Below are 22,642 nucleotides of genomic sequence, written 5' to 3' on the forward strand. Positions count from 1 at the left end.
TGTTTCTCTATTCTTAATAAGTCCTGTTGCATTTAGTGGGATTATATGTGCTAGAGACTATAAACTAGTTCTTACGATTTTCAAATTCTTGAATTTGATCTAGGTGACTCTTCTTTCAAGGATACATCACAGGAACCTGGTACAGTTTCTTGGCTATTGCCGGGAAGGAGAGAGATGTATGCTTGTTTATGAGTTCATGCATAATGGAACTCTCAAGGAACATCTTTATGGTAAGCTCACGTGTTTCTAAATGAAGCAATACTATTTTGAAAGCTCAACCATGCATAATATTTCAAGGCCCATTAACAGGTCACAAAAGTATTAATTGGTTCAAGCGACTTCAAATTGCCGAGGATGCTGCAAAAGGTTTTTAAGCTAACTTATACTGCTGACAGAAACCTCTCCTCTATAAGCGTGTTGAAATTGATTCATGCATTTTCATGCTTGTTTAGGGATTGAATACCTTCACACAGGCTGTGTTCCAGCCATTATTCATAGGGACTTGAAAAGCAGCAATATTCTTCTTGACAAACACATGAGAGCAAAGGTTTCAGATTTTGGTCTTTCAAAACTTGCAGTAGATGGAGCCTCTCATGTCTCAAGCATAGTTTGGGGCACTGTAGGTTATCTGGATCCCGAGTAAGGCTTTTCTCTGTCTTGCTTAAAATATGGTGTTCTTCTCATGATCAAGTAAAGCATCATTTCTGTTGCTTTAAATACATGTTGCTTCTGTTGTTGACTTGTCATTTAAGTATGAAATGGGTGCCCTTATTTGCTTTTTGGTGAAACTTTTTATTTCATTTTGCTTAATACAAGTAGGCCAGGGATGGGGGGTGGGTTTGAATCTAGAAGTGCCACTGAGCCACCGTGCGTGTGGGGGTGGGGGGGGGGGGGGGGGGGGGGTGGGGTGGGGGGGTGTTGTGTTTCAAATCCAATAGTGCTGCTAAGACAGAAGGCTCTTGGCTGGTGAAACTTCCTATTGATTACTCATTTGTGTGACCTTTGACAAGAGTCTATACTTATAAACAGACAAGCAAACGAATAGAGATAGGTTGTCACTGCGGACAAAGTTGTGGTCTCTTAAGGATTCATAAACATTGCAGGTGTAGGTGTTTGGGGCCATTATCACTCCTTGTTGTATTTCTTTCTTTTCTTTTCCTTTTTGTACTAATTTGTCAATACAATATTGTCTTAAACCAAAATATGTAGCAATCCCTGTAACAAACCCTTCTTGTTTGAGAGGGGTGGCTTCACCTGTTTTATCATACACTTTCTTAGATCAATCGGCTACCATACTGTATTAGATCATATCAAGATGATTTTCTTTTCTCTTTTTGGGTGTTTCTCATGATATGCAGGTATTATATCTCACAGCAGTTATCGGACAAGAGTGATGTCTATAGTTTTGGTGTCATTCTTCTTGAGCTGATATCTGGTCATGAAGCAATATCTAATGAAAGCTTTGGTGTTAATTGCACTAACATAGTCCAGTGGGTAAGTGTGGTTTTTCTGGTGAGGCTGGCATTGGGACATATAATAGAATTAAATCCATCCCCTAACTAATCATTTTTTATTGGGCAAGTAAAAGTAGTTGTCGCTTTTATAGATGCATTTTACTTTTCAACATGCAAATCTTATTTCAGGTTTCTCTTCTCAATTTTTTTGTTTTGTTTCTGGGAAAGGTTTAAATCATTGATATAATTAAGCTACCTGGTTGGTGAAAAGCATGGATCATTCATACAAATTGTTTAATATAGAAGTGAAATGATTCTCCTTTTATTACATTAATTAACTAATGATTGTTTCACAGGCAAAGTTGCATATTGAGAGTGGGGACATTCAAGGAATCATCGATCCCTCACTACACGGGGAATTTGACATCCAATCAATATGGAAGATAGCAGAGAAAGCTCTGATGTGTGTCCAACCTCACAGACATATGAGACCGTCAATTTCAGAAGTTCTTAAGGAGATTCAAGATGCAATCACAATAGAAAGGGAAGCAGCAGTGGCTGCAAGAGGGAAATTCAGATGAGGGATTATTGGCTTAGTAATGGCCATTAAACAACTCATAAAGGTATTTGTAATGGTTGTGAAATGACTCATAAAAGACGTCTGTAATAGCTTTGTAACCGTTGCTCATAACCAGCTTAACTGAAGGGTTTTTGTTTGGCTTCAATGTGCTTACGGTTGTCCATGAATTGGACGGCCATTTGATCACTACTCGTCATAACTTATGTCACATGAGAGTTAGGCTGCGTTTGGTTCAATGTAAAATGATTTCAAGATGAAAAATATTTTCAAGTGAAAATATTTTTTGGAAATTAAAATGATTTCAGGTGTTTGGTCCCATTACAAAAAATATTTTGGAAAATATTTGGTTGTATATCTGATAATTCTCTAGAAAACACGTTTTCTCAGCTTCCAAACAAATATTATAATAGAAAATCTGAATATATAAACCAAATCAACAATAAGGCAAGATGGGCGGGTGGGTTTGACAGCGGCAAGATCGATAGGTGGGTCTGATAGCGACGAGATCGGTGGGTGGGTCTGAAGGAGGCGACGACGACGAGATTGGGTTGTAGATCAGAGATCATGGGTGGGTCTGATAGCTTCTCGGCTTTGGTTGGTCAGAGGGAAAGAGAGAGGAAGAGAGAAGAAAAAGCTTCCTTGACCGGCGGTGTAGATTTGTGGCGAAGACGATGACGGTTCGGTGAGGTTGAGGCATGAACTTGTGACACGATCAGATCAGCAAAGGTTGGATTGTCTTCTTCACTTTCCCTTCTAGCTCTCTCTCTGTCTTCGGGTGTGTAAGTCTGCGTGAAGGGGACGAGGACGGTGATGTAACCGGCGAGGATGTGCTTGGGAATCACTTCAGGTGGAGTGTGCCCTCACTCTCTCTCACTCTTAGTGGGTTATTTTCTGTTGATTGTGTATCATATTTTCCGTTGACCTTATTTTCCATAGGTACCAAACACCCATAAGGGTGTAAAATAATTTCCTGAAACCGGTTTCAGGCGAAACAAACACACCTTTAATCCCATTAAATGTGGCCAACCAAGAGTCATGCCCACTAATAATGGCCTGACCAAGCTTGGCTCAAATTCTAAGAAAAATTCAATAAAATAATTTCTATAAACAGGAGAAATCATTAGACAAAAAGAAGGTTAATTTTCACCCTCTAAAATATCTTTTTGCACACTTCCTACCAATAGTAATTGATGAAGCAAGATTTGATCAGTAGTGTGGTCGTCTAGATGGAGTTTGGCGTGAATGTAATCGTAATATGCAAAACAATAACAAACCTATTTCTCCCTTTATGGACACGAGTGCGGTGCCAACCGAAGAATCTCCAATGATAAAGTCATATTTTGAGTGAGACAATATAATCTTAACTCAAGAATATCTTAGTATATGTGTGTGTGTGTGCATTCTTCCTGTTCTGAGATGATTTATGTAAATTACTCCTTTCTAGTCGTAGGAGGTCTTTAATGGTTTCATTTAATTCTTTGGTAACGCATCTGATGGTTTAATGAGCCACTTGATGAGGTCGTCAATGTTCTTTTCCTTTGGGCTTTCTATTGGTAACAGCTACACATTTATTGCTTATTTAAAGCAATACGATCATCCAGTGCATTGCATGGGCAACCAAATTTTATGTACTCATCAATATTCACATGTTTGCATTTTAGAGGAAATGAGTATTTTATTCTAAATTAGAAGGGAGATAAATCTATATATATAATAATAATAATAATAATAATAATGATAATAATAGGTAAAACTGAGAGAAAATTCAATTAGATTTTAAATTGGAATTCAATTAGAGTTTAATTTTGCGTAATGTGTCACATCTAATCTAAGTTTTTAAATTTTTATATCAAATGAGTTAATTGTAAAAAACATGGAATTCAATATAAGTAAACCATAAAAAAACATAATTTTTGAATGATTTTATATTGAGTAAGATTTAGGTACAGTATTTAGGTGTTATTTCTTAGGCTCTTTTTTTAAAATTCTGTCATGTGGATTTTTTCTCACGGGAACCTAGTGTATTTTTAAGTTAAGTAGTCAAATGATTGAATTTTAAGAGGGAAACCTAAGGAACAACACTTAAAGTATTGTACCTAAATTTTGTCATTTTATATTTATGAACATTTTTCTTTGTAGAATTAAAAACGATTGAAGTTTATAAATCATCTATATATATATATACATATATTATTAAGTAAAGCTGAGAGAAAATCTGATTAGATTTTAAATTGAAATTCAATTAGAGTCTAATTTTGCACCACGTGTCCCATCTAATCAAAAAATTTAAAATTTTGAACCAAGTTAATTAGGTTAGTATAAAAATTGGATTTCAATTAGAATTTAATTTTACGGCATGTGTTACATCTAATCGTTTTTTTTTATTTTTGTGTGTGCCAAATAAGTTAATTTAGAGTAGAAAACGATGAAATCAATATAAATAAATCATAAAAAAAACATAATCATATATCTAACATTGTATATAAAATTAGAGGAAGAAAGAGTTTGAATGATTTTATATTTATGAGTTTTTTTTTAATAATTAAAAAAATTCATTTGGCATAAAAATTATATATATTAATAGGTAAAGTTTAGAGAAAATTCAATTAGATTCTACAATTGAAGTCCAATTTTGTGCCATGTGTTCTAAATTATTTTTTTTTACAGAGAATTTTATTTCTTAATTTTGGAATCAAATGTTGGACCATATCATAAATATTCATTCAAGTGAGTTATTGTGTACAAAAACCAAAGGGTCTAAAATTAATGAACATAACAATATTTAAAAAAATGGATATTTTACATTTTCTACATAATAACACTCTTAACAAGACTTTTTAAAGAGTTAACAAAAAAATATAAGAATGACTATCAATAATATTTAAATTATATATGTAAGATTATTATATTATGCATCTTAATGTATATCTTTTAAGTATATCTATGCATATGCATGAGGGTTACATGTTAGTATAATATAATAACATAAAATCTCAAGTGGGAATATACCAAAAGAGAATAGGGAACGACGTCGTTTAGCAAAATGAAAATGCCGCCCGGAACGAAGGGCGAGAACAGAGAGAGATAAGTCAGAAAGGCAGAACACGTGGTCTAATCGCATCGACGAATTCAATTCAGAACAGAAACCGCAGAAGAACACGGGAAAAAGAACAAACAATGAAATGAATAATAATATTATAATAAAAATTAAATAAAACGAAACGTACCTACCTACCACACAAATACAAAGCCAAAAAAAAAAAACAAAGAAGAGAATAAAAAGAAAAAGAAAACCTCACTCCTCAAAGAAGAAAAAAAAAAACGGACGGTGCTGATAAACCTCATTCTCTCATCTGAGTCGTCTCCTCTCTCCTTTCTTCTCCAGCGTCCGATCCTCCATTTCCCAACTCCATCCAAAGCCTCTCCCTCTCTCGCGCCCATTTTTCTTTAATAAGGTAAACAATTCCAACTCACTCTCTCTCTCTTTCACACAAATACACACACAGAGAGACTCTCTCTCTCTCTCTCTCACTCACTCACACAAACCAAACCACCACGAGTCCCTCTCTCTCTGGTTTTTTTTGTTTGACGATGTCGTTTTGTGATGGACTAGTGTTTCTTCTTCTAGGGTTGCGATGGCGGAAGTTCCGACGAGTCCGAACGGAGGAGGCAGCTACGACGAGAGCGGCGATCAGAGCCCGCGCTCCAACGTTCGCGAGCAGGACCGGTTTCTTCCGATCGCGAACATTAGCCGGATCATGAAGAAGGCGCTCCCCGCCAATGGAAAGATCGCCAAGGACGCTAAGGAAACCGTCCAAGAATGCGTCTCTGAGTTCATCAGCTTCATCACCAGCGAGTAATCACATCGATCATACTTTTTATCATATATTATTTCGTTTTTTTTTTGTGAGTTTAATTGATTGGAGGTTGAATGATGTGTAGGGCTAGTGATAAGTGCCAGAGAGAGAAGAGGAAGACTATTAACGGAGATGATTTGCTTTGGGCTATGGCTACTCTAGGGTTTGAAGACTACATCGATCCACTCAAGATTTACCTCGCCAGATATAGAGAGGTCAAATTTCGTTGAAAATTTGGGCTTTTTAACAATGAAAATGAAATTATTGTCCTTAGTTACCTTTTAATCTTTTCTGATAATGAGTTTTGACTGACTGAGTTTACTTTGTTTCCTTGTTTTCTGATTTTTTCTTGGTGCTGATTTAGATGGAGGTATGTTGAATTTATCTTCTTTTTTGGTTTATTTATTTATTATTGAAGTGGCTGGTTATTAAAATTTCTATTTTTTTATGTGTTTGGGTTTATTGTTTTCATTGTTATAAGAGTGTTTGGATTTTGAATATTGGGGTTTTGCAAATTATGGGATTTGATAGGGTGACACCAAGGGGTCAGCAAAGGGTGGAGAATCATCTGCTAAGAAAGATGTTCAGCCAAGTCCAAATGCTCAGGTTATGATTTGTAGCTTTGTATGTGGTTAATTTTTATGTGTGAAATTTTCTTAGCATCTTATGGTGGCTATTTTTGGTGATGGAACAGATTGCTCATCAAGGTTCTTTCTCGCAAGGTGTTAATTACGCAACTTCTCAAGTAATCTCTCTCTCTCTCTCTCATTACATACAATATAGGCACACATCATTGGTACTAAACTAAATACTTCTGGTGGATTGTTTTCATAATTAATTAGTATGATGGGGGTGTAGGGTAAGGTCCTATGAGTGGAACTTACCAATTAAAAAAAAAAATAATAATCTCTAATAACAGTGCAGGACTTATAAAAATGGAATACTAGCATTGCTCGTTGATGTTAGAATTGTGTGTTTAGTTGATTAAACTCACCATTTCCTAATAGTTTAAGCTTTTGGAACAATCGGTAATTTAACATGTTATCAAAGCAGGAGATCTTGGGTTCGATCCCTGTTCTCGCTCTACCTTCCATTTAAAATGTTAAAAATCCCATGTGTTGGGCCTCACCCATTAAAAAGTAGTTTGAGGCTAACTTTGAGCCTACACGTGAGAGGGAGTGTTAGAATTATGGTTAAGTGACTAAATTTACCATTTCCTAATAGCTTAAGCTTTTGGGAGAATTGGTAATTTAACCGTTGTAAACTTTGTTAGGTTATGATATAACTTTGTTTTGATTTCCCTTGAGTTGTCATTTTACACCTAGAACCGAAAAGGACCTTTGTTGCACTGGAACTTCCCATTTCTCATCCATTCTAGCTCTAGTAGGGTTTATTTGGAGGTTAATTCTGTTAGTTAACTTTGATCCTAATAGGCATGCTTAAAAGAAATATGGTGTATGGAAAGGCATGATTATTGCGTAGACTCACAAACAAAATTGGTTTGCGGTTGAAATTTTTTTAAGAACATCTCATTTTCATCAATCTAGCATTTAAAAATTAAAGGGATTAATCTTGAGCATAGTTCCAACAATCAAGTTTGGTGACTGTATTGGTAGGCGTCCATGCTTATCTTTTGGTTTTGGGCAAGAAGGAATCAGTTATCTTTTGTGTTGTTAGGTCTGAATGACTCCAAGTAATGATCAACTCTATTGTAGGCTAACATCTACATATTAGACAATACTAAAAGGCATGTTTGGTTTTGGGTAGTTTAAGTGTAATTTATATTTTTTCAAGCTATCAACTATGAAGTCAAGTTTAATTTATTCCAATGCTTGGATTATTTTTTATGTAGTGTCCTGTCATATCATGTATTAGCAAAGATATACTAATAACATGTCATTGAAAGTTCTTTTTGTATATCATGGAAGACTACTAGTCTTTTAAATATTGTTCGATATGTCATCACAACACAAGCATTAGTCTCTGTTGCCCTTTGTCCCCTCAACAAAAGCGCATAGTAGGTTTTGAATCCATAGCCATACTTTAGGAGAGGTGATGCCATTTGAGATAAGAGTGTCAGTCCTTATCTCTTGAAGTGGTAAATCACATTTTAATCTCTAAATATCTATTGATGTACTCATGGTGTTGATTCTGCTTCAGATAACATTATGAAGTGTACCTATCAAAAAAAAAAAAAAAAACATTATGAAGTGCAAACTGAGCCACATGTGGCTTCCCATTTGCTCAATCATTCTTTTTTTTTTACTCCCCATTGAACCGTCATTATTTTTTTCTTTTCCCTTCTGCCTCTTTCAATAATGGCAAAATTTTTTTTTTTTTGATAGATAATAAGAGTTTTATTGATGAAAAAGAACAATGTGTTTACGATTGCAAACACACTGCCCTTGAAACAGATACAATCAAATCATAAGGAAACACTAATAGAGATAAGGAAATCAAACAAGAAACTACAATGCGTAAGCCCCCAAATACGAGACCACTCAAACAAAGTCCTAGCAAGCAAGGTCTTCAACTTATCTATAGGACTCTCAACGTCCTCAAAAGTTCGGGCATTGCGTTCCTTCCAAACTACCCACATAAGGCATGCTGGTACCAAATTGCAAACCTTTGAAGAGTAAGTTCCCAACCAATTCCTCCTTGCAAAAAGAAGAGAAACAATAGTGTCCAGCATCACCCACTGAACCCCAAACATAATAAGGACCTCACTCTGCAAAGCAGATGCAGACTTACAATGGATCAAAAGGTGATCCACAGTCTCCTCATCACACCTACATAAACAACACCAGTTAACAAGGGGCAAGTTCTTCTTAACAAGGTTATCAATTGTGAGAATCCCACCCCTAGCAGCAGTCCATAAAAAGAAAGATACCCTTTTAGGTACCTTTACACACCAAATGCTCTACCAAGGGAAAGAAACAGAAGGGGCCTTCAATAAAGCAATATAAAAGGATCGCACATCAAAGACACCGCTACGATTCAACTGCCAAATCAAGATATTCCCCCCCCCCCCCCTCCCCACTAGGAATCCTGGCAGAGACATGCTCATAGAAAGAATAAAATCTCCTCAACTCCCATTCATTAAAATTGCGTCGGAAATGGAAATTCCAACTCCTACCTCCCCCGTCTGGTGCAAAAACTATCATGTCAGAAATCAGAGCTTCCTGAACCACAGCACATGCAAACATTCATTATGACTCTTGTTTAATAGAAAGGTGTGATTGTATATGAGAATGATTATACAAATAAGCATATTAAGGTTTGTGGCTTATGTCCGTATGCCATTTGAACACTTTTTACATGTGAAATTTCTTTTACATCATAACTTGATTTTAAAATCATGATTTAACATTTTGCCTGGTATCAGTAAAAGGAAAATAGGCCCTGTAGTTTTTTTTATATCAGTTAGAAAATGCCATAACAGGATGACAAAGGTACCTGCTATTTTGGAGAGATTGCTGACAAGTGTTAAAACACTTTTTCTATCCCTTGTACTCTGCAGAGCCAGTCTTTTTGGAATTAGGGTTTGCCGCCAAAGTAGGTGCTTTTAAATCGGAATCTCATAATTGAAATTGGTATGCCGTTTGGTCTTTTTCTTCTATGGTTATCCTATTATGTGGGCCTTCTTCTATTCTCGTTAATTCCACCTTCCCCTCCTATTATGTGGGCCTTCTATTCTCGTTAATTCCCCCTTCCCCTCTATCATTTTATGGGAAAACTTTTTCCTCCCTCTAATATGTTACCTCTTTTAGGTGTAACTGTTTGTTCTTTAGTGTGCTCCCAAGCTTCTGTCATTTTCCCTGACCTTTTAAACAAATTTCAGCTACGAATGGAAGTCTCTTCGTACCTTGATAATTTGAAAGGAAAAATTTGTTACGAACCAAGGAGAGAGAGATTTAGAATATCAACAATGGTCAAAATCTCCTTGAACCATGCTTATTCATATACATATATATATATATATATATATATTTTTATATTGCACGAAATGATGTTATTTCACGATATATTGATATCTTTGCTGGAATGTTAATTTAGCAGTGATATTTTCTTTCCCCATATTTTTCTTGGTGTCTTGTGAGTATCTTGTAGATGTCCACTTCATGCACTTCCAATTGGTTGATGAATATGGAAATGACGTGCCAAATCACTTCTGGTTGCTTCCAAAGTTCACACATGTGAGCATGTGATATAGTATAATAGTAAAAACAGGAAGTTACTTGATACATGGTTCTGGCAGTTGGGGTTGTGTATCCGTGGTTTACTCCCTAGGGATGGGTCCAAAGAGCCTTGCTTTTGTTAGGTTCGTCATAAAAAATAATAATAATAATATAAAATATATATTTTAAAAAAAAAAAAAAAAAAGTAATATGGAAGCATTTTAGGACTTTCTTGTGCTGCCACTTTAGCCTTTGAAACCAATTAGAATTTGCCTTTATATTAGACTAAAGCAACCCAACACTAAACAAACACTAATTAATTTATGTTTAGTCTTCTCTAAACATTCTAATTAAATTATATCTGTTTTTTCATCAATCTCTGGTTTAGCTTTTATTTATTAATCAAATATATACATGCAAATATTTTCCCAAAACTTTCCCATGCATCACATGGTTTGGTGACTGTGTTGGTATTAATGAGGAAGCAATATATCTGGTCTGTCATTAACTGTCACCCAATGAATATTCCCCATGTTAGTTAGTTCTAAGACTTACATACTGGTCTCTTGTAATGTTTGTAGTCTCAGGCACAACATCTGATGATTCCTATGCAAGGCTCAGATTAGATTTCTGCTCGATCATTACTAATTCCACCATTTGGCGTCCTGCTTGAGGAGATCTTTTTCAGTGCCCACAACAAATATTTATTCATATGTGAACACTGACATTTTAGGGTCTTTTGGGCACTATTGTCCAATCCATATGTATTCTAGGTATGGTTTGTATGTTTAGGGGTGTCTTCCGATTAAAATATTTATTTTAAGAAGACACTGTAAATCTTGGGTCCTGTGATTTGTTAACTGGGTGTTTTGGCAATATGTTATGGAGCTGATTATGAAACTGTTTTTTATTTTTTTTTTTGCCATATAAAATTTCTGATGATGTAAGGAAGAATGCTCACCCCGAGAATTTTATGAATTTTCTAATGCATTGATGTAAACGAAAGGATAAGGGTTTCCTGTGTTTTTTTAATCTCTACCAAACAGTAGTCAGGCAAAGTGTGAGGTCAACCGGTTGCAGGTTTGGTTTCCTGCATCTCTTTGAGCTCTTAGGTTAAAAGAGCAAAGGTTGTAATGAGTGTAAACTCACTGCTGGTCACAAGCTATCCCTTTTTTCACTGGGAAAGGAAACTTAACAATTTTCTTTATTCTTTGCTCGTGTTACTGGGTTTTAACAAGGTGTTGTTTCTGGTTTTGACAAGGTGAGAGAGTTCTTGAGTAGCAAGAATGCTTCTTTGTTTACTTCTTTCTTGGAAGAGCTCTGTTTTCAAGTTCAAGGTAGGAAGGAATCTTTTCGACACAGCTGTCTTCTTTATAATATTAGTTTTAATTACTGTCTGTGGGTAACCTTCATGTGATTCTAGATAGAGGGTAATTTAGTAAAGGAAAATATGGGGAGTAAAATGCTGCATTTTTCCACGTCAATGGGTTACTTTATTTTCGTGCCACAAGTTCTGCGTCAATTGCATATGCTTTTGCGTGTCTGACTCGGTGCGGCACACCAATGTTGCCACTTCCTTCCCCTCTACGTTCAAAGGCGATAATGGTGCTTCGGGATCAGCTTGTGATTGGTTCTTGTTGGTAAAATTAAACATTATAAAAGAGCCTCATAGCTCTGCCCTTTGTCTCTATTTACTAAAGTCTTTTCCCAATCTCTGTACCTTTTAGCTTGCCTTTGTCCATTATGTTTTGAAATTAGGTTGATTAGTGATTAAAATTTTTCAATGTTACATCACTGGTGTTTTGCTGTCCATCAAAGCAAATGGATTTACTATAATAATTTCCATTACTAGGAATATTTTGAAATATTCCATACCTGATGCTGGCGGCAAAATCTTTTTACAATTTCCTTCTCAAGTGGAGAATCATCCAAAACAATTTTGGGTAATCTCTCCTTAAGGATTCTCCTCTCCATAGGTTGATCACCAAGTTATCCTTTATTTTATTTTATTAAAGAAGTGAGTTGATGTTAGGGATTTAAAAAGATTTTCCGGAATATTTATTTCTAATTGAAATTGAAAAGACGTTTTTGCCTACAAAATTCTAAATAAAAAAAAAATTACAATTTCTTAAATTTTTAAGAACATTTTCATTCATTTAATATCCCTATCATGGATTATGGATTTGGGGGAGGGGGAAAAAGCTACAGAAACAAAAACAAAATGCTCTACTTTTTTGCGCCGCATAGTAGGTAGAGATAGAATTGAAATGAATGAATAGATAATAATTTCCCCTTTACAGTCAAAAGCAAAGGAAATATCATCTGAATCTCTTTCAGAAGTAGCTTTTATTTTTCAACCATTGGTGGTTAGTGATGAATACAGCACTATTAGATTGTGCTTGACTATGTTTAACTTTTAACATCCTTCCATTAAAAAAAGAAAAGAAAAGAAAAACCTTGAAGTAGAATAAAACAATCTACAGGCATTGATATATATTGATCAAATAATAAGATTTGAATATGCCCTAAATGATTCTATAATGATGGTAAGTTGTAACATTTTTTTTTCAGATATAAATAAACAAATATGAACTTAAAAAATGTTAAAGATATTAGTACAAATTTTACTTAATAACCTTTATAAATTGATAAATTGACATGGCCATGAATATCATAACTACTTATATCAGTGACTTATCACCTACTTCATTATTTTTAGAAATTAAATATGACAATGAATATCGTAACTACTTATTTTTGTGATCTATATTACCACGAACTTATCAGTTACCACCAAAAGGCAGTGAACATAAGCATTACCAATACTTGGCCCAAGCCCAGGCCCAAAAAAAAAGAAAGAGAGGAAAAAAGGATAAGGCGGTGCAACAGCCAGCCAAACAAAGACTCCCTGATCAGACGGTCCAAATGACTTGATCAAGCTAACAATTCTGATCATCTCCGATTCTCAAGAGAAAACCCTAACCGTAGATTCCAAGTTTAACCTCCACGTCAAATCACGATAATCACAACCCTACTTTTCTACGGCCAAACGTGACCCTACACCAACCCTCAATGCACCTCACACACACAGCATCACTATTTTACTGTGTTAATAAATAATAACAACTCTAATTACAATTAATTAAATAAATCCACATATATATAAACATAAATAGAGTCGCAGAGATAGATAGATACACACACAAGCTTATTATTCACACTCACGCCCTCTTCTTCATCGCCATCAAAATCACAATCAGCATCACAGACCTTAATTTTAATCGCCAAAGAAAGCAAAGAAAGAAAACAGAGGAAGAAGAAGAAGAAGCAGTTTGCCCTAGATTCCCTATAGAACTATTCGCTCTCTCCAAAGACTTGATAAAAACAACTACAAACTTGGTACCGTAAAATCATCAAATTTTTTATTTTTTTATTTTATTTTTATAAATTTTGTTTAATGTCATCAAGTTGTATCATTTTCTTTTAGCTGATCTTAAATTTTCCTCTTCTTTTTTTTAACCTGTGAAATTGTATATCTCATATTGTATAGATTCTTTTGGATTGTGTTTGATTTTTTTTTGTTAGAATTGACTAATTTTGATCAAGCACGGTTTTTTTTTTTTTTTTTTCATTTGGGTTGTGAATTTCTGTTGTTGTTGTTTTTTTTTTTTTTTTTTTTTTTGTGTAAATGGAAGTTTCAACTTGGGAAAGAGTAAATTTTTATTGATTATTCTGATGATTATGGTATTTGTGGGTTTGGAATTTTAGTGAGAAAGATAATCTATGGTTCATCTGATGAAGATTTTGGACTATACAGGGTGGCTATTTTTATTGAGTTTCTGTGTTTTGTTGATCATAAATGGGTAATCGTGGACAAAAGCGTACTGAAATGGTTGATGAATTGCCAGCTGATAAGAGGGCGTGTAGTTCATTGGATTTTAGACCCAGTTCATCCAACTCCTCAGTTCAGACCCATATGAACTCCACACATTCAATACATGAAACCCATGACAATGATATGGACACTTCCTCTTCTGCTTCGGCTTCAAGCCGATCAGAGGGGGAACCCGAGAGGGATTCAGCATATGGGTCTTGTGATTCTGATGACGCAGGGCAGAGACGTAACAATCTTCGCGACTATCGCGATTATCAGAGGCAGAGATCTTCCGGTGATCATGGGAAATTCAAGAGGATTTTAACAAGTTTGAGTGAAGAATCCGAGCCTTCAGGGCAACTAGCTGCGCTTACTGAGTTGTGTGAAGTGTTGTCGTTTTGTACAGAGGATTCACTTTCAAGCATGATTTCTGACTCATTAGCTCCACTTCTTGTAAAATATGCAAAGCACGAGAGTAATCCGGATATAATGTTGCTGGCTATAAGGGCTATAACTTATATTTGTGATGTGTATCCTCGGTCATCTAATTTCTTAATTAGGCATGATGCAGTTCCTGCTCTTTGTCGATTAATGGCTTTTGAGTACGTGGATGTTGCTGAACAGGTAATGTAGTTATATATGGTTAGTTGTGTGTTATCCAGTCTAAGACATTTATGACCTTGTTTATACAAGGAAAGTGTGTTGTTATATGGGAACTTATAGTTATAAATACTGTTTTCTTGTAGTGTTTGCAAGCTTTGGAGAAGATATCACGGGAGCAACCACTTGCTTGCTTACAGGCTGGGGCAATTATGGCTGTCCTAAATTTTATCGAATTCTTCCCAACAAGTGTACAGGCAAGCCAATATAAAATACGTTTTTATTTGGAATATGATGATATTTGCAGTTGTTTTATCTTGAGGGTGTTTTAAACATAATTTCCCCCCATTCTGTTTGCATCAGAGGGTTGCTCTATCCACTGTGGTGAACATATGTAAGAAACTTCCTTCAGAATCTCCTTCACGTTATATGGAAGCTGTTCCCATACTGTGCAATCTTCTTCAGCATGAGGATAGACAGGCATGAACTGTTTATAGAGTTTTTTATTATTATTTATTTTTTTAAGAAATATTTTTTTGTCAATTCATCTTTTATTGACCCTCCACTATGTTTTTATTTCAAATTCTCAGCTTGTCGAATATGTTGCTATTTGCTTGATTAAAATAGTGGAGCAAGTAAGTCAGTCTTCTGAGATGCTGGATGAACTTTGTAAGAATGCGCTGATTGGTCAAATTGTACATCTTCTAGACTTGAATAGCCGAACAACTGTATCCCGACCTATTTATAATGTAGGCAAAATTTTCTAAATTTTGCATTTGAACCAGCTCTTTTCTGATATTACCACTTTAAAAGAGTAATCTTGACTTTTGGACTATATTTTGGCAGGGTTTGATTGGGATACTTGTCAAACTTTCTTCTGGTTCAATTGTAGCCTTCAAAGCTCTATATGAGCTCAATATAAGCACCATATTGAAGGATATATTATCCACTTATGACCTCTCACATGGAATGTCTTCTCCTCATACAGTGGATGGACAATGCAACCAGGTTTACATCTTTGCCTATACAACTCTGTTTTATCTCTTATGGCATCAATGTGGATTGAATCCTTGGAAAATCAATTTTTATTCATGGTAATGGTAAAAAGATACATTGGAGCTTTTGTACTTCCATGTGCCTCAAAACAACCTCCTATATGCATGTAAGAGATCAAGATAATAATTTTTATATGCCTTTGTAATTTAGTATGAAAGCTTTAAAAAAAAATTATTTTTCTGTGGGACTGGAGAGAAAGATGGCTGTTAGTTCTAGTTTTTTTTTGGAGGGCTTAATGAAAAAGAATTCATTAGATGTTTGTTTCTTAACTATATAGTCGGGAAGAAAATTCTTGTGTCTCTGGAGGTAAGAGTAAGAGTTAGCACATAATCACAATATTTACCTATGCATGTTTTGGTAAGAGGTGAGAATTGATCTACTAAAATTCCATTTGGATACGTGTTTTTCAACTTTGCATGTTCCAGTTTTTGAATTTCTGTAAATGCATTCTTATTGGGAAAAGTCTACTTTTATTTGTCTAATCATATGAAGACCTTCTTGAAACTGCATGTTTTTCAACCCATGCTGAAGGATTTTGTTTGACACCCATGCCTTTTTCCTTGAGTATTGGTCTGCAAGCTGCACATAAGGATCTCAGATTCACATGTTGCCAATGTGCAAATTAATGGCCTTTAATTTTTTATTTTTAATGCAAGAACTCTATGTATGGCTAGAGAAATACCGAGTGTGCTAGCTGTTAATAAGTCACATGTGTATGCCTCTGGATTCAGAGAATATGCCTATTGGAGATCTCATGTTCACCTACATTAGAATATCTCAAATCACTGAGTTTTCTGCAAAATTGTAGTTCAAAGATTGTGGTGATTGGTTGTATATTGTGTTAATTTGGCTGAAACTGTCACTGTTATACATTCACTGATTGCTTTTTAATTTTGTATGTGAGTCTTGGAATTTAGTTATTGTTCTATAATATAGATGGTTATGTGTTCATTCTTGAGTGGAAGACCATTATTAGTATACATTCATTGATTGCTTTCCAATTTTGCTTGTGAAATTGTATTATGGGTTCCATGCTATAAAAGGGAATGGTGTTGTTATTGCTATTTTTTCATCCTCAGGTATATGAAGTTCTGAAGTTGCTTAATGAGCTTCTACCTACTTCAGCCAGAGATCTAGACGCTCAACAAGTGTCAGATAAGGAAGCTTTCTTAGTTAACTGCCCCAGTCTTCTGCAAAAATTTGGGATGGATATACTTCCCTTGTTGATCCAGGTTGGTTTCTGAATATTTCTGTTCAACTGATTTTTATTTTTCTTCCATGGCTTTGTAATATTTCCTGCAACACTTGGACAGGTGGTTAATTCTGGTGCAAATTTATATGTTTGCTATGGCTGCCTATCTGTTGTCAACAAGTTAGTTTATTTGAGCAAATCTGACATGCTTCTTGAATTGCTGAAGAATGCCAACATTTCAAGGTGAACCAGGTTTCTTGTCTTTTTGTTAGAAAATCTAAATTATATTTTAACTAAAGCTCAAATTTATCTGTCTAATTGGCAGCTTTTTGGCTGGAGTATTCACTAGAAAGGATCAGCATGTGCTATTGGTAGCCCTACAGATTGCTGAGATGATCCTGCAAAAGCTTTCTGATATTTTCCTGAATTCCTTCATCAAGGAAGGTATCTTCTTTGCTATTGACGCACTGCTAACACAAGAAAACTGTTCACAGTTGATGTTTCCAGTGTTCAGTGGCATCCAGCTACCATTTGAATCAAGTCAGAAATTAGCTTCAAAGGAGGTCCTGAGATGCTTATGTTATGCTTTTGCTACTGGTCAATCTGCTACAGCATCAGAAACTGGTAGTTGCAAGCTTGAAAAGGATTCTGTTCACAATCTCGCGAAGCACATAAAGACTAATTACTTTGCACCAAAATTATATGACTCTGAGAAAGGAGTGACTGATATTCTTCAAAAGCTCAGAACTTTGTCTACTACTTTAAGTGATTTGGTTAATATGACAATCAGTAATGATGTTCCTGCTCAGCCTGAAGAGAGGTTTTATTGTATATTGCATCAAATTATGGCTAATCTTAATGGAAGGGAAACCATTTCCACTTTTGAATTTATTGAAAGTGGGATTATGAGATCACTACTGAATTACCTATCCAATAGCCAGTACCTAAGAGAAAAGTGTGAGGGTCAGGGTGTAAATGGTCATTTCTTTGTTGTAGAAAAGCGGTTTGAGGTGTTTACAAGGCTGTTCTTGTCTTCTTCAGAGCCCCATTCTGTGGACTTGCCCCTAGTGGTGCTGATACAAAAATTACAGAGTGCACTATCTTCTTTGGAGAATTTCCCGGTTATTTTGAGCCATGGATCCAAGCAAAGGAACTCTTATGCCATGATTCCAAGTGGACGCCGCACACTACATCCATGTCTAAAAGTTCGTTTTGTGCGAGGAGATGTAGAGACATGCCTTTGTGACTATTCTGAAGATGTTCAAACTGTTGATCCTTTTTGCTCTTTGGATGCCATTGAAGGATATCTGTGGCCTAAAGTTAGCATTAAAAGAAATGAGCACATTGAGTCATCCAGTTGTGCTATGGGCCAGACAGATAGTCTACCACCTGATTTACCATCAAATGCAAGTGCTGGCCCAGGAGAAAGTTTACCTCACATGGAACATGACAGTATGTCCACAGATTTGCCTAATACGCAGGTTATATGGATTATTTAAGCTAAATTGATTCTTCTAGAGACAAGAAAGATTCTGATTTGTTTTGTTTTAATTTATTTTATTTTCAAAGGGATCGGTGGTGGGGGAAGGGAATTTTCTGATTTACATGGAATTTATGAATCTTTGAGCATTTATTTAATCTCAGTTATAATTTTCCGCAGGAAGATGATGCTAAATTGTCTCAGTCTGCACCTGAAGAAGCAGTCACTGTAAGACAGACAAATCCTTACAAAACATCTTTGGGTGAAGTTAATCTTCTAGTTGATCCCTCATCATCAGTTTATAATCTTAACTCAGCTAATCTTGGCCTTATCTGTACTAAATTGTTTTTTCTATATAAATATCACTTTCCTATTTGGATTCGTGATCATGGCTTTGATTCGATGTTACATGCTTTTTCTGCACCTAACAAACTTTTCATCATCTGAATTGGGTTAGTAATGGAAGTATACTGGTGGTGTAAATTCCAGTTTTAGGGCTGTGTCTTCTTCTCCTCCTTCTTTTTAGCACCAAGGTATTATCACTATTCTTAGATATCTATTTATTGTGTTCCATAACAGGAGCCTGTGGAGCAAGAATTACACATTCCTTCAGACCCAGACACCAATAAGGAAATTCAGCATCCTGCCTCTTGTAGCGATGAAGATGCTTCACCAAAACTGGTGTTTTACCTTGAAGAGCAACAGCTGGATAGGACACTGACACTATACCAAACAATTCTCCACCAACAAATAAAAGAAAATGAATTTATAACTTGTTCAAAATTGTGGAGTCAAGTGTACACTTTAACATATAAAAGAGCTGTGGAACCTATCCAAAATAATTCTCAAGAATGTATTCCGTCAGAAAAAAATTTCTTTGTTCCAGATAATGTCAGGGCATATATGCAATACACTCCATTTTTCTCTAGCATGTTTGCTTGTGAACTCACTTCTGACTTGGAGAGGTCAAGTTCTACTTACGATATACTATTTCTGCTCAAAAGCTTGGAAGGCTTGGCCCGAAATGCATTTCATCTGATGTCCCGTGAAAGAGTATGTGCTTTTGCTGAAGGAAAAATTGATAACTTGGATGGTCTAAAGGTTGTAGTTCCTTCAGTGCCACAGAATGAGTTTGTAAGCAATAAATTGACAGAAAAACTAGAACAGCAGATGCGGGACTCTTTGTCTGTGTCCACTGGTGGTATGCCTTCTTGGTGTAAACAGTTAATGGCTTCTTGCCCTTTTCTATTTAGTTTTGAGGCAAGATGTAAGTACTTCCGGTTGGCAGCATTTGGTCAACTGCAAATTCAATCTCATCAACTGTCTCATAGTAATTCAGGGCCCACTAGCGACAGGCGGCCCAGCTCTAGCAGTTTGCCGCGTAAGAAGTTTTTAGTTTTCCGCAACCAGATTCTGGACTCTGCTGCCCAAATGATGGACCTGCATGCGCGTCATAAAGTGCTTATTGAAGTGGAATATAATGAAGAAGTTGGTACTGGTCTTGGTCCGACATTGGAATTCTATACCCTGGTCAGCCATGAGTTCCAGAAGTCTGGCCTAGTTATGTGGAGGGAGGATCATAGTTCATTTGCCTCCAGGACAAGCTTACAGGCTGAGGATGTGGCAATTCTGATGTCACCTTCTGGACTTTTCCCATGTCCATGGCCATCTAGTTTAAATACATCTGATGATCGGTTTTCTGAAGTTCTGAAAAAGTTTGTCCTTTTGGGCCAAGTGGTTGCAAAGTCTCTTCAAGATGGAAGGGTCTTGGATCTTCATTTCTCTAAAGCCTTTTATAAACTCATTATTGGCCAGGTATGTCCCAGTTCTATGTAAAATTAGTGCAACTCTGTATAGGATTGTCAGGTTAGCAGTTAGTTTGCATGATAGTGTTATTATTTAAACCTTGATTTCTTTAATAATTTATTACTTGTATTAATTTTTTTCTAGGAACTTACTCTCTATGACATCCAGTCATTTGATCCTGAGCTTGGTAGGACATTGCTAGAGTTTCAGGCTCTTGTTAATAGGAAAAAGTTTTTGGAATCTGTCCGCGAAGAAAATTCACCACCTGAATTTGATTCATGCTTTCGGAATACCAGAATTGAAGATCTTTTCCTTGATTTTACTCTCCCTGGGTATCCTGACTATGTACTTACTTCTGGCGCTGATCATAAAATGGTAATGCACACTTCAATATGAATGCATTTTTTTGGGTCATCTTTCAAATGATGAGGTATGTACTGAACTTTATTCATGTTTTACCAGGTTGATATGAGTAACTTGGAGGAATATATCTCGCTTGTTGTGGATGCAACTATAAACAGTGGAATTTCTAGACAAGTAGAAGCTTTTAAATCCGGATTTAACCAGGTCTGTACCATTACATGCTTTTTTTTATGAAGTAGGCATGAATTATTAAAAAGAAAAAAAAATTGGAACCGCATCATTTCTTTTCAAAATTCCTATTTTGAAATTTGTTATGGTAATGGCTTCAATTTTTATGATGCCCCCATTTCCATGGTTGATTTTTACCTTCAAATGCTACATAAGGTGTAATGCAGCCATTTTATTGTAGAAATCACATTCTAATCCTAGAGCTTCAATTTAGACACATTCCTATTTTATAGTCTCTGGTTACCTCATTTACCGCTGTCACCTCTGAACACAACTTGGAACCTGACTCCTAAATAGCCACTGCCTCACAAGTATGGTTATATTGCCGAGACTGGGAGGTTTCTATTGTAGGCCTAAAGTGATAGAAGGTGACACAAAAGAATTGAAACCTGAACTTCAAATTTAGCTCAAGATCTTCATTTAGATAACAGTATAGTTCATAGTCTCTGGTCAGCTTTGTTTACCGCTATTACTTGCAATCGAAGTTCCAGAATTGACAGTGCCTAACATGTTTTGATGTGGGTTCATTACTCCAATCTTGGGGGGGGGGGAGCTCTGAATTGGAGTCTCCTTAGCTTTTTTATTATTAATTTGATTTTATTGTATTGTGTATGTACTTTTCTATGAGCAACATGATAATCCATTTTGTGAATGTTTTGTATTTGGTTTTTCAGGTTTTCCCTATTGAACATCTTCAGATTTTTACTGAAAAGGAACTAGAGCGTTTACTATGTGGAGAACATGATTCTTGGGCTGTATGTATCATATCACTTTAAATATTTCATTATGTATTTGGGGTACTGATTATATTTACTGAAGATGTTATACGTTCTTTTAATCAGTTCAACGAGCTCCTGGATCATATCAAGTTTGATCATGGATACACATCCAGCAGTCCTCCAGTAGTCAATGTCAGTGTTCATACATCTTTTATGTATTTACTTACCTATTAATTGACACTTGCATTCATAATCTAGAAAATCACCCGCTTCTTCTGCAATTTCAGTTGCTGGAAATCATACAAGAGTTTGACCATGGACAGCGACGAGCATTTCTGCAGTTTGTGACTGGGGCACCTAGGCTTCCCCCGGGAGGTTTGGCGTCTCTCAATCCAAAGTTGACAATTGTTCGAAAAGTCTGTACCGTCAAAATATCTGCTTGCTTAATTCGCCTTTTGTTCTTTCTTGAGTTATCATCTGACTATTTCTTTATTGTCTGTGTGTTATAAACAGCATTGTGGCAACTGGGCTGACATTGACCTACCTAGTGTGATGACTTGTGCAAATTATCTTAAGCTGCCAGCTTACTCTTCAAAAGTGAACTCTCTTGGCTTTCTAGCACACATTTTCATTGAAACTCAGAAAAACATTGAAAAAATGTCTTCTGAACTTTTTTTGTTTGTTTGTTTCAGGAGAAGATGAGAGAGAAGCTCTTATATGCCATAACAGAAGGACAAGGATCGTTCCACTTATCATAGCGTCAGATATCACTGTCCAACAGGTGCTCAATTGTGAAATTGTAATTATTAGAGTAGGTGTTGGTGGTGTAGATAAAAGACTGGCTGTGGTTAAGGAGGAGCTGATTGTTGAGGAGGAGCTGATTGTTGGGAACAAAAGGAAGCTCCTTTCTTTGCTGACTATAATTGGAGGGATATGTAAATAACCTGTAATTACAGGTGGTTTATCTATTTCATGTTGGGGAGCTGTACAGGAAAAGAAGGGGAATTTCAGATAGATGGGTTGCACTTCCAACATTTCATGTATAAAGCTGTGTATATAGATTTTTATCATTATATATAGTTGCTCTTTTGTTCCTGCTGCAACAATAGTTTTATGGGTATGTACGTGGAAAATACACTGCACACTGCCATGTTTATTTTGTGTGCTGCCGTGTTTCTCCTGTCTCAGTTGATTCTGGCTTTCACCATAACCTTGTCCATACTGAGTTGAAGATAAAAGGTGCTAAATAAGATCA

The 22,642-nt window shown here is 35.8% G+C and overlaps 3 protein-coding genes across 15 annotated transcripts in view; all 3 read left to right on the forward strand.

The window, feature by feature from the left end:
- Nucleotides 1–2,220, forward strand: part of LOC126691765 (probable LRR receptor-like serine/threonine-protein kinase At1g67720) — a 38,245-nt gene extending 36,025 nt beyond the window's left edge. For 5 of the 11 annotated variants that reach the window (XM_050386906.1, XM_050386909.1, XM_050386907.1 and 2 more), the window contains 5 exons: nt 104–230; nt 310–366; nt 453–639; nt 1,359–1,494; nt 1,811–2,220. In XM_050386906.1, coding sequence (XP_050242863.1) covers nt 104–230; nt 310–366; nt 453–639; nt 1,359–1,494; nt 1,811–2,035 — 732 coding nt within the window. In that variant the 3' untranslated portion in view covers nt 2,036–2,220. Of the gene's footprint in view, nt 1–103; nt 231–309; nt 367–452; nt 640–1,358; nt 1,495–1,531 lie in introns of all 11 variants that reach the window. The other 6 variants (XM_050386905.1, XM_050386903.1, XM_050386912.1 and 3 more) reach the window with 6 other exon arrangements.
- A 3,092-nt stretch (nt 2,221–5,312) lies between these two features.
- LOC126691769 (nuclear transcription factor Y subunit B-10-like) lies at nt 5,313–10,969 on the forward strand. Of its 2 annotated transcripts, XM_050386914.1 has the most exons (7): nt 5,313–5,489; nt 5,648–5,890; nt 5,977–6,106; nt 6,256–6,261; nt 6,423–6,497; nt 6,586–6,636; nt 10,651–10,969. In XM_050386914.1, the coding sequence occupies exons 2-7, from the start codon at nt 5,670–5,672 to the stop codon at nt 10,693–10,695; spliced, it is 528 nt and encodes a 175-aa protein (XP_050242871.1). In that variant the 5' UTR covers nt 5,313–5,489; nt 5,648–5,669; the 3' UTR covers nt 10,696–10,969. The 2 variants fall into 2 exon arrangements, 1 of the variants encoding a protein (XP_050242871.1); XR_007644831.1 differs by having other exon boundaries at nt 5,319–5,489; nt 5,663–5,890; nt 5,977–6,497.
- Nucleotides 10,970–13,258: 2,289 nt separating this feature from the next.
- LOC126691770 (E3 ubiquitin-protein ligase UPL4) lies at nt 13,259–22,493 on the forward strand. Of its 2 annotated transcripts, none has more exons than XM_050386915.1 (18): nt 13,259–13,468; nt 13,887–14,567; nt 14,690–14,800; nt 14,907–15,023; nt 15,134–15,292; nt 15,390–15,551; nt 16,679–16,831; nt 16,913–17,034; nt 17,117–18,272; nt 18,452–18,538; nt 18,851–20,086; nt 20,222–20,452; nt 20,540–20,644; nt 21,343–21,423; nt 21,511–21,579; nt 21,675–21,803; nt 21,901–21,984; nt 22,080–22,493. In XM_050386915.1, exons 2-18 carry the CDS (start codon nt 13,929–13,931, stop codon nt 22,143–22,145), a joined length of 4,707 nt encoding a protein of 1,568 aa, XP_050242872.1. In that variant the 5' UTR covers nt 13,259–13,468; nt 13,887–13,928; the 3' UTR covers nt 22,146–22,493. The 2 variants fall into 2 exon arrangements, with proteins under 2 accessions (XP_050242872.1, XP_050242873.1); XM_050386916.1 differs by having other exon boundaries at nt 18,452–18,499.
- The last annotated feature ends 149 nt before the right edge of the window (nt 22,494–22,642 follow it).

Source organism: Quercus robur, chromosome 7 (genome assembly GCF_932294415.1).
Source record: "Quercus robur chromosome 7, dhQueRobu3.1, whole genome shotgun sequence".
NCBI lineage: Eukaryota > Viridiplantae > Streptophyta > Magnoliopsida > Fagales > Fagaceae > Quercus > Quercus robur.